Here is a 12,188-nt window from a genome sequence, read left to right on the forward strand (position 1 = left end):
GAGCATGTTGTTGGTTCGGTGAGCAAACGAGACTCGATTCTCTTTATGTATATATATAGTTTTCGATTCCGTTGAACTGTTATTATTCTGTGTTATTATTGTGTGCTATGCTGGTTGATGTATTTCCATCGGTCTCAGTGGCCCAAAACCGACAACGAAAGTTCAGTTCGAATTGAACCACCCAATCGCACAGTACTCTTACAAAATACTGCTGCTAACACACTACTTGTTCTTGTTCACTCTTTAACACTTTATTTTCGTGTTCTTGCCACTCGTAAAAATACACATCAAATAAAACAATATTTTGAATCCCCCAAACGACAACGTAAACAACACCGTGAATCCACTTGACTGTTGAAAGCCAAACATTATTTACGAGAATAATAACTGTGTGGTTTACCTTTATTTGTGAATAGAAAAAAATACAAATTTTGTTGAGAGAGAGAAAACATAAATTAAGCGATCGTTCCACATTTTTTTTCTCACGTTTCTCATCATAAGCGCATTTCCAATCAACAAATCAATTTAATCGTCACGAAGCGAATTTTCGATGGTTGTAAATAAACATTGTAGAATAATCCACATTTTTCGCTTCTGCATGCAAACGCACACACACGCACACGCACACGAAAAGAGTATATATTCAAATAAAATTGGCCGCTTAGTGATGTTCTTCAAATCGTTTGACCATGCTTGCAGTTCATACTTGTAATTGTATCACAAACGCAATGTAAAAAAGCTTCATTTTCTCATTCAAACAGAGAGCTAGAGTGAGTTCGTCGGATGGTTGAGTGAGTGTTGATTTGGTTGAGTAGTGTCTCGTGTGTGGAAAATGCGTATGGTTTTTGACGCATAACTGCATAAACAAACCGCATTTAACCCATTTATTCGACTTTGTTTCTTCGCCCGCTCATTCGCGCGCGCTATCTCTATCTATTACATTTCGCTCGCTCTCGCACACTCATTTCGTACCGAATATTGAAGAACAGTTTTAAGTGCAATTGAAATTCATGTGTTTTTTTTTTTTCAACGTACTACAATTTAGGGCAGTTTCATCAAAGTAAAATAAAAATAAATGTCGATAACATTTTTTATTGATAAACAGTGCCTAGAATGTAGATAAATTATGTATATAACATTTTAAAGGTGAAAAAGGGAAAAGACTAGACAAGAAAGATAGAAATAAAGCGTTTTTTTTTTATTTCTGTCGTTGCTTTCATCCTTAACGAATAACAACGTTAGAGAGATGCCGCAATATTCTGAATATATTAGATATTTGACAACACATCCACGTACATATGTTGTTGACATAGTTTGAAAGCCACATAAATGTTCGATTACGACAAGTAAATACATAGAAACGCCATCAAACATACAATCAAAACAAGAAAATATCTACATAGAGCGAATTTTAATCAATTTCCGGACCGTTGCTATTTGAAAATTGACATTGCAATGGCAATTAATACAAATTCAAGTGTGAAAGCATCAGCACCATCATCTTCATCGGCAGCACCATCAACTAGCACAAATGATTTAATTGAATTGAGTATTCTACAAAAGAAGGCGCCGGGTACGGCCGTTGCTGCTGCTGCTGCTGTAACCACAACAACAACACCAATTCTGAAGCGAAAAGGTGGGGGCGGATCAAAGCGTCTACAATTTTCGACGCCTGAATTTAGTGTTACACCAATTGCCACCGTTCCGGGCATCAATACACGGCTAATACCCAGCCGAAGACGGTAAATTAGCCTCATTTATTATTCTTGACTCTCATCGTCCCATCTTTGTTTTATCTTTCTCGGTTTAATCAAAGTCATTTTCCATCGAAAAAGTTTCTTTACTTGAGTTTTCACTTTTTGAAAATTTACTTTTTACTTTACCATTTCACTTACCAACTTCCGCAACATGAATGCAAAAGTAATGTGTTAAAATGTGGTTGATTTGATTACAGCGAAGAGGCAATTGTGATGGCCAATTTACGAAAACGTGTTGCAGCTTGTGATTTAGAGCGTAGACGACCCGTTAGCGCAGTTAGCGATGCAAGCCGAACTAGTGAACCAAATCAGGATGAATTAGATAATCGACCGTTGTTATCAAAGGTACATACATACTTATTTAATTCGGTATGCTGTTGATGATGTTACCAATATCTTTACTTACATCAATTGTCTTTCGAAACTTCTTGTTGCTGAAAGGCATGCCAAAAACATAAATTGAATCTGTTGAGTCTCGGTTAACGTGTAGAACGAATTTCATTGTAACACAAACAACAAACGAGATAAAATGCTTAATCAGCAAAATGCAGAGATAAAGAAAACACTTCTTTCTCTATCCTTTCATTTCTCTTATAAACTAATCTGAATGACACACACTTTATTGAGTGAACACATTCAGACAGCCAATAGTTTCTGCCTGCGAACAGAGCATGGTTGAGCACATTTAAATTATACTTATTGTTGGAAGTGACGGCAGAAGTGCACGCAAAACAAAAAACGAAAAAAAAAAATCTCCATATATGAAGCACACACGCTCTTTTCTTCATTCTTTCTCGGGGTTTTCGTCGCGTTCAGTATTAAATTCCATCGTGACATGCATACTTTCATCAAATTGTCACATCACATGACCTATCACAATTTATTTTTCATTCCCATGAATCTCAGTTCATTAGGTCTCTACGTCTATCTCTCAGCGTCTGTATGTCACTCGCTCTCATTTCCATTTCTCATTTGATGATTGTTACATACATCATTTGTATTTAACAGTAAATTTGATTATGTGTGCATATTGTAAATTTCCACGTGCTGAAAACTGATGTCAACACCATTCACAAATTATCACCGTTATTTATTCAGCCAGTGCGAATGGGCAACCATCTATCCATTTTCTTTCATTTGAAATAAATTCGGATTGGAGATGCTGAGAGCACGTCGTTTTTGCTGTACATGATTCGCAGTAATAAAACAATAAGATAATATAACAAATCGTTCTGGATACACTCCAACAATAGTGTATCAAGTGTTTTGCGGAGGTCCCTTTAGAGTTCTTAAAGTACAAAATACATTAAAACACACACACTCACGCTGCGTACATTTAAATTGACTCCATAACCATGGTAAAGCATGAGCTTTGCATTCAAAAGGCATTTTCTCCCCCCCTCTCTTTCTCTAAAGTTGAATATATCTAACATTGAGTTCGCTGGTAGCTTTTCTTACAAAAAAAAAACGATGAAATGCATTCGTGTATTGTAAAATATATATAAATTAAATGGATAGAATGAGCTGCGAACGCGATTGGACAAGGCATTAAATCAATTTATACATTTATAAAGTCCGATTTCATTACGCATTTTGTTTTGTTTTTTCAAAATGGCAATAAAATCCAATTGAATGCCGTAGAATTGGAACAGAGAGAGAGAGAGAGAGAGAGAGAGAGAATGAGTAAAATCAAAGTTTCTCCATAAATAAATATCATTTTGTAAACCAATGTCGTGGAATGGCAAATTTGATTAAGACGTTCTCCTTCATAATGTCGTTGTCAGAGTAGTTTTATTTTTCGATTTCTTCGTTCCCTTCCTCTATGCCATTGTCGATTTTCATTCCAATGTTAAATTTTTTTGGCCGAAAAATATAAGTAACAGAAAGATGTGTATTTCATCTAGTAATTCATTTTATGGTTTCTTCTATATTTTAATAATTGGATTCCGCCTATGGAGCGAATATATTCATCGTAAATGAATAACACTATCTTTATATGCATTATATTCGTTTATAGCCCCAGTGGGTAGCGTTATTTTGTGCCAAAAATATATATCTAGCTCAAACGCGCGCGCGTAATCACAACTACTTCCTTTGATACATATGCAAAACACACAAAAAATAATTATTGAATTCACTATTTCATTTGAATGAGAATGAAAAGAAAAAACAGCGAATGTAAAAGAGCCCAGGGGAAACCAGAACATTGCACCACATTTTCGCTTACATTACAGTGAATGTAATGTTGTTGGTAAATGTGAGAAAAAGTAAAAAAACCTACAGTCTCTTAAGAAAAATGAAAGGTTCCACCAATATCATCAACGAAGCACGTGTGTGATGTAAATTTTTGTGTTTTTCTTTTCTTCGCGTTTTGTATTTTTTGTTGTTGTTGATTTCGAGCAACCCCTGGTTGTGCGCTGCGCATAGACGACAACGATAGGTACAAAACATTTGCAGTTTTCTATACTAATAATTGCTATTTGATTACTATTCACATTATTATTGTTATAATTAAATTTAATTTTTTGCCATTCATCAACGTAACACGTAGTTGTTAAATGCTGTTATAATGCAAGCCAACACAAAAAAAAGTATACAAATTCGGAATACATTGTCGGTTCGAGCGATCGAGTCGAGGTGGCTCCTGCTTCTTAGCATGCACCATATATGCATGTATACATATAAAGTGTTAAAATGTCTCAATAACAATATTTAAAACGACCTTTGGCCTTTGCAATAACTCACCAAGTGAAATATCGAGTACTTGACGCAAAAGGTGCTGTATTTCACATTTTTCGATTTAGTCGTGCCATTTGATCGATCAACTACTCGTCGAAACGACATTGTTTTTGTTTGGTGTTGTTGTTGTTGTGCCGTTAATGCCATTACCATTCGACACATAAAAATTGTCTGTGGCAGTAGTGACGGTGATGGTGTTGAATCGCAATAAATTCATCTCTCGATTTTCTCGCTTGTCACCACCGTCGTCATTGTCGCCGTCTTCGTTGTACATATTGTGCATGAGCATTTTTTTTGTTCTCTTTCTTAACACCATGGGTAATTGTTCTTTGTTTTTGCTATCTGTTTCGGTGCGAATGCGGCAGACATTTTCAAATCGTGATTCATGCAACGATGGAAGTGTGAGTGGTGCCGGTGACGAAAGCCCCAAATCGATCAGCAGCTTTGTACAGGACAAGGATTTTATACTAGACTGTTTGTGTTGGCATAATGAATATAGAGCGCGACATTCGGCAAAAGCACTCACCGTATCGCCCGAAGTAAGTAGAACTTTATATAATACATAGTTAGAAAACCATAATCTCAACAAGTGCGATTTATTAAATGAGAAGCGAAAAAAAAATATAATACAAAAGACGACGCACGCACAACTGCCCATTAAGATTAATCGTCATCATAAAAAGAAAATGAAAATTATCAAAAACTTTGCGTGTGTGTACATGTATACGTGAGTGTGAAATGTGAAAATCCATTTGGGATTTTCCACCGTACTTTTCTCTCTCTCTCTCTATCGTTCATGCTTTCATCTTTTGCCAGAGAGAACAGAAACCGAAGAGAAACACAATAGAAAGAACAAACAGCAGCTTTTCAAGTGAGACATTGCTTACTTTCTATTGTTTTGTCACCATATCAAATAAGCATTTTTGCTTTGTTTTTTTCGCACCATTAATTGTTCTTTGGCTAATGGTTATGATGTTCCATTATGAATCGGTCACTTGAATGAAATATCATTTCAGCAGAGAATAAGAGTTTATTTTTTAAGTACAAAATAAAGCCAGTTCAGAGCTGAAAAAAATGCTCTTCTTTTATCATGGGCAAATTTTGCCAGCTGTGCGCTTGAAATGTTACTTGTGACTGCTTTTATGTCGTGTTTTCGCAAGATAAATCAATCCTATGCAATGAAATGTGTTTGGAAAAAACTGTCCGCTGAATGTAATAATCAAATTAAAAAAAAATTGTTTAGAGGTTTTATTTTCAACGAGATTTCTGATCATTTTAGTTCTCACCAGTTCAACTATGAACTGGCTGTCTCAAATATTGGAATAAAATTTAAAATATGATTTACGTATCTGCTTAGTTTTTCATTTTTTTAAGTGATAGTTATTTCCAATATTTCCATATTTGATAATAAAAATGTACTCCCGATTTATTGGTATTATTAACTTAACTGTTGATTTGGTTATGTCAAGAAGACTGACTTTATTCGGATTATAGATTGGTATTTATACAGAATAGCCCGCGATTTGTGGTTCGTGTCTTTGGCTTATGTTTAATAGGTTCCTGACTATAGAAGGCAGTCAGCAACTATATTTGATTACTTGCAACTATCATGACTACAGAAGTGGTCACGCTTATAGAATGCTGATTCGTATTTAACATGTTCAACTTTGTTCTTATACAATTTTATTGTAACGCGTACAAATTTGTTTCAAAAAAATCAAAAATAATAAATAACATGAAATATGCACGAAATTCAAGACGATAATCTATTGAACGAATTTTTCGAGAAAAAAAACACTACAAATATTAGGAGCAGGAAAAACACTAATGATTCGTTGCATTTGTAATCCTTTATTTGCTAAACTTAAATCCAGATGTCAAACCTTTAATTTTTTGCGCATTTCAAAATCACTTTGACAGGTTTTTTCAGAACATCAGTGACATCATCGTTCTGACATTTACATGTAAACACAAATTATAACTCATTCAAAATACAACTTGGTGCAAATCAAAGCAAAAATACAATTTCCATGTATACTTCAGTTTAATTTCATTTTCAATTCATGTTTCAATCAGTCAAATATCTAAAGCAAATATTCATCAAGGCACCAATTGCCTTGATTTAGTGTTAGCAAAAATAGAGTTTAAAGATATTTCACAATTGCAAAAAAATTCAAGACTAAGATAAGAGACTAACTCAAATAGTTGAGTCAAATTATCAACAATTTATCAAAAATGTTATTTTGGCACGATTTATATACATAAGTATATATAAATTGATAGAGTCGACAGTAGGATGACAATCAGTAACATAAAGTCTACTGAAATTTTGTGAATAGTTTAATTGAAAACATTTATTTGAACACAATGGTGTTAAAACTGCACATTTAATTCATAACGACGATGGTTGGACTCGTATCATGTAGTGTGAAAATAGCAGATATCAAGTTTTTTCTATACGATAATAAAGTGGAATCGGTCGAGATGAGAATGCAAATGGAATTAAAAAAACTCCATCGATCCTCAGTAATTGATTCTGGATTGGCAGCAGCAAGTTATTTACCAAAAATTGGTACAGCCATCTATTTAGCATCAGAGATACGTAATTTACTTGATGCCATCGTTGATGGTTACCAGTTGAAGGATGTGCTGATAGAGTCTATATCGGATGAAATTGAACGCAAAATCTTAGAAAATGACGTAAAAAAAAATGCAAGAATCAATGAAAACTATTTTAGACACTTTTATTTTGATAAAGTCTACCGATATTGAATTCGAGACAAACGTGGACTTATTCTCATAATACATAATAAATTAAGTGAGCACTGAACGTTTTTATGAATGAAAATTCTAGCTTCAGAAAACATTTATCGGTAGCTTTCACTCCATTATCTGCAATCTCACAACTGGTCTTTATTATTGACGATCTAATAAAACATTTTAATCCAAAATTGTCAAAAGCCACTTTCCTCTCATTGAAACGTTGCGCGAATACCGATTACATACGGTTTTCAGTAGATTGGATAGCATTGGTGCATGGCACCATAGTCGGCTACAATTAACAATTCCTTCAGTTTGTTCATTGACATCTCCATTTACTTCTAAATTTTGTGAAAATGAATTTTCATTGGCAACCTTAGGCGCTAAATGGCTGAATCCATTGCACATATGAATCGTTGCGGCGAAACAGTAGCTCTTATTTTTCTCCAAATAATACTGCAACATGAAGTTTTTTTCATACGGTTTATTTGTTGTAATACAACAAATAAACTATTCATAAAAAATTTATGTTGCAGTATTATTTGGAGAAAAATAAGAGCTACTGTTTCGCCGCAACGATTCATATACTCAATGTATAGCAATGAATTTGTATTGTATGATTTTGGTCCCAAATGGATGGACATAAAGAAGCAAGTGTCGTCAGTGATGTCATTCGAGCATGATCCAATGGGATACAATTATCATAGATCTAATGGTATGCTAAAATGTATGAATTTTGGATGTGATGGTGTTACTGATCAGCAAAACTCTGAATCAACGCTAGTCTGCATTGAAGATAGATTGCTTCAACAACAATTTGTGAGCGTAAAAAAAGACGACCTAACAAAATGTCTATTGGACTTCTTAAAAGTGGTCAGACATCGAATTGAAAAGCTGTTCGATGAGCCGATAAATTTATTGGAAAAAACATGTCCAATAGAAAAGCGACTGCAACAAAATATAAAATCAACAGGTATCAAATTGTTAGTAATGAATTTCATAGGATGATTTTATTGTGGTATGAAATTTTACAGGTTTTGGTGGTAATAGATTGCTGTTCGGCTTACAAGAAAATTAATTCGGACAAAAGTTGTGATCCACTTCAGTTTATCGGTGATGAGAATTCTAATTGCGATCCATATGTCGTCGTTTTCATCGACGGCTCCAAAGTGTATGAAACTCAAGTGAAAAAAAATCAGGCGGAAGTGTGCTTTTTCGAAAAATTTACATCAAAAAAAGTTAAAAAAGACGCTAAAATTCTGATTGAGTTACGCGATTCAGACATACGCAATGATGATTTACTTATTTCGTGGGAAACAACTATTGAAAAAATCATAAAAATGCCATACCATAGAAGTGGAGACAATATGCTGAAGATTAAATCGTTTTGGAGAGACGAAATAACAGATCATTGATAATTTTAATATACAATTCAAGTCTCAAAAACTATTTAATTTCTGTGTTTCTATGAATTATCAGCAATATCTGACTAATCTTTGTTTGAAATATTTGGTGTTGAATTTTAGGTAGAGATTTCATTGTCAACATTTTATTTGAGATAATGTGATTATTGTAATTTTATTTGGAATAAATAGAAAGTCATTTCATTAGATAATTAACTATACAATTACCTTTCATATTTTCATTATTTCGCTTAAATATATGAAACTCTCCGTCTTACAATCTTATCGCCGTTGCAATTGCTGTTGTATCAAACATTTGTGCATTATTTTATCGCGTCGTTAATTGTTCCAAAGTTTTTCTTTAGCTAATGATTATAGCCCATTGTGAATCGGTCACTTGAACGTAACAAGACATGAGCAGAGAAAGAAACAACAACATCAAAAAATAACAACTTTACCAACTCGATGAAAAAGCCATAGAAAAAGCGGTTTTAGTAAATGCAAAAGATGAAAATGTCTGGCTCTTTCAATTCATTGCAAAAGTTTGTTCGGAAATGTGCATTCATTTTATCGCTTTTGTTACAATTTTCTACAGAAATATTCAATTACTGAAACAACTGCTAGTGGAATAATGGAGATACATTGATAAGTACTTAAATTTTGAATTGTATTTCGAAATTTACTCAAGTCCATTTAAAAAAAGAAAATCATGAATATATAGTGCGCGAAGAATGTTCAAAATATTTCAAAAGTGAAGATTGAAAGGAACCCATCTGGACAGACGATTTATTTTATTCAACGAAATCTTCTTTCATATGCGAAGCAATAACTCCATGCCGACGGTTTGAATTGTATTTTCGCATATGATTTTTTAAGCATATGATTTTGTAGCGAAAAAGGATATATTTTTCTTATTTATGTAATCAACGGATATGCTCTTATCAACTCTTCAAACTGATTATGCGTCAATTCAAGCACACAAGAATGCTAACGCGCAATGCATTATGCATATTGAAGAAATTCCGTTTTTGAAAGTTTATTGCCTGCATGTTCGAACATCCCAAAACGGGCTCTTTGAAAGAAAAAAAATAAGATCTCATCAAAAGCATGCACGAATTGAGAAAAATCTTACGCAAACTCTAAACACCACTGTATGTGAGTAGTTCCATGTGTTCACAAGGAAGAAGAATTGAAGTTGAGCATAAAAGCAAAAAGAAGCGAGAGAGCGAGAGAGAAGACCTTCTTTCATTATAAAATTTGATTAGTATAGCAAATCGAGCAAGGCGACCGTGTAACTGTGAGGAATATCAATTGGATTGTTTCTTTTGTAGTAGACGACGGTGCGACATTTATGCGTGAATTTCATATGATTATGCATAAAAGAAATGTAGAAACCGTGATGATGAACATTATTACATTAAAGGCATTGTTGTGAGTTGCTTGTTCAAGGATATTTCTAGCATTGAAATTCGCGACGCTGCTAGTGACGATGAACAACGAACCAAAAACAAAAAATGTTCATTCAAAAAACGCAAACCAGTGCTGTTGTCGAGCCAACCATTATTATTATTACAAGAGTAATAAATGCTTAGGAAAGTACGCAAGCTTTTCGGATGTTTTGTGTATACAGAAAGTTTTATGTTGTTTTAACTGGATGGCGTATCACATGAGAAGTTATAGTTGTAGAGACTATATTATGCATGCATCTCTCTGTTTGTATTCGGTTAGGTTTTCGCGTTTGTTTAATTTTCAATTAAAGCCAAAAATGTTCCAATTTTTAATGAAAAAAAAAAAATGGATTAAAATTTGCATGTACAGTACCCTGGTGTGTTAATTGCCATTGATGAATAATGTGGTACATAAAGTTCATAAAACTGATTTTTCGTTGTTGTATTTCCAGACAATATATTTGGATTTTGTCATCTGGATATTTCAGCTCATCTGGATTACGTTAGGCGATGATACGAAATGAAAACAATAGAAGTGATTATTGTATTGTATAGGTTTAAAAATACTACCATAACTATAACAATCACTTCTTTTGTTTTCATTTCGTATCATCGCCTAACGTCATCCAGATGAGCTGAAACATCCAGATGACAAAATCCAAATAATTGTCTGTGTTTTTCGGTTAAAATGAACTGCACAGATAAGGTTATAGCGTTACGAGGTGTTAATTTGGAAAATGAGGTGATATTTGGAAAATAGCCTAACAAGATCTAGATAGTTCGGTCCGTAATATTCAACATAGCGCGTGTTGAACCACTTTGCCGGTAGTGAACTGTCAACGTGTAGTCGAAAACCAATTTTAATATGCATGAATATATGCAGTAATATTCTGCATAATTGGCGATAAAACAATGTTTGGAAAAGTAAAAGTTGTTTTGTTATCGTTCTATACACCGTGGAATGTTTATGGCACGAGAAATCCGGTTTGGAGAATGGTCGATTTTGGCAATTTTCATTTTCTCTTCTGTGCCACACATTGAAAATAAACACGAAACATGGCATTTTACCACTTTTTCGCACGAATCTCGTATCGATGGTGTGTGTGTGTGTAAATTGGTTTGATTTTGGCAGGCCGAAAACTTCACAAAGTAAAATAAGATTCAAAATTTTGCTACGCTTGTTATATTTTGTACATGGTGGTAAGTGATAGGGTCACGCGATCTGGGAATGACGTATGTATGCCAATTGTAATAACGCCTGGCAACGAATATCATGAACAAAAAGAATGAACACCGTGTGCATCGTTTGTTATCTTTGCTGCATTTTATCTTGTCGTTATCACAGCACTGTAATAAATCATCAAAATCGGTATATGCATCATAGTTTCGGTTTGGGTTGGCGATTGGCAATGGCAGTTTTCTGGCAAATATCAATGTGAAATCAATACAAATTCCATTTCAAATTAAAACGAAACTCTTTTGTTTGGCAGCAAAATATTCAGCCCTTTTGTTTTGTATGCTTTTCAATGCACTTGTACCAACATGCGGTTTTGAGTGTAATCCTTTTTTTCTCTCTCCCATTTTTTCGTTTATGGAACGTGTGTCCTCAATAACAAAACCTCGAAATAGACGAGCGAACCCCCAACCGAACACAAATGAACTCAACTCAACTCGATGGCAATTTTTTTTTTAGCCAGAACAAAATAACGAAGGAAAGACATCTAAAGATAAAATCACAGCAAAGAACTGGAAGGGATCCAAATGCATGTAGATACAAATTGCAACATTCACTCTCTTTTCTATTTCTCTCGACATCATTTTTTTCTATGAGGTTTTGTTGATGATCTGCTTATAAAAAAAATTCCTTTTAAATTGTATTATATATGTACCGTTTTTTATTTCACTTTTCCGATTTCATTGAGCATTAGTTATTTTGTCACGACATTTATTGCAAGTCTTGCTTCGTTAAATTTGATATGACATTCATGAGAGTTTTATTTGAGGGAGATCAGGAGCGAAATACAGTAGCATAGTAAGAGAGAGAGAGAGAGAGAGAGAGAGAGAGAGAGAGAGAGAGAGAG

The 12,188-nt window shown here is 34.0% G+C and overlaps 1 protein-coding gene across 2 annotated transcripts in view; it reads left to right on the forward strand.

Annotated features, from left to right (window-relative positions):
- The first annotated feature begins 182 nt into the window (after window positions 1–182).
- LOC116345342 (protein PRY1-like) overlaps window positions 183–12,188 on the forward strand; it is a 17,447-nt gene continuing 5,441 nt past the window's right edge. The window contains exons 1-3 of one of the 2 annotated variants that reach the window (XM_031774612.1): window positions 183–1,742; window positions 1,955–2,102; window positions 4,859–5,035. In XM_031774612.1, coding sequence (XP_031630472.1) covers window positions 1,456–1,742; window positions 1,955–2,102; window positions 4,859–5,035 — 612 coding nt within the window. In that variant the 5' untranslated portion in view covers window positions 183–1,455. The remainder of the gene's footprint in view (window positions 1,743–1,954; window positions 2,103–4,858; window positions 5,036–12,188) is intronic. The other variant, XM_031774613.1, reaches the window with a different exon arrangement.

This window comes from Contarinia nasturtii, unplaced genomic scaffold (genome assembly GCF_009176525.2).
Source record: "Contarinia nasturtii isolate CC-2019 unplaced genomic scaffold, AAFC_CNas_1.1 Cnas_scaffold_1240, whole genome shotgun sequence".
Lineage (NCBI taxonomy): Eukaryota > Metazoa > Arthropoda > Insecta > Diptera > Cecidomyiidae > Contarinia > Contarinia nasturtii.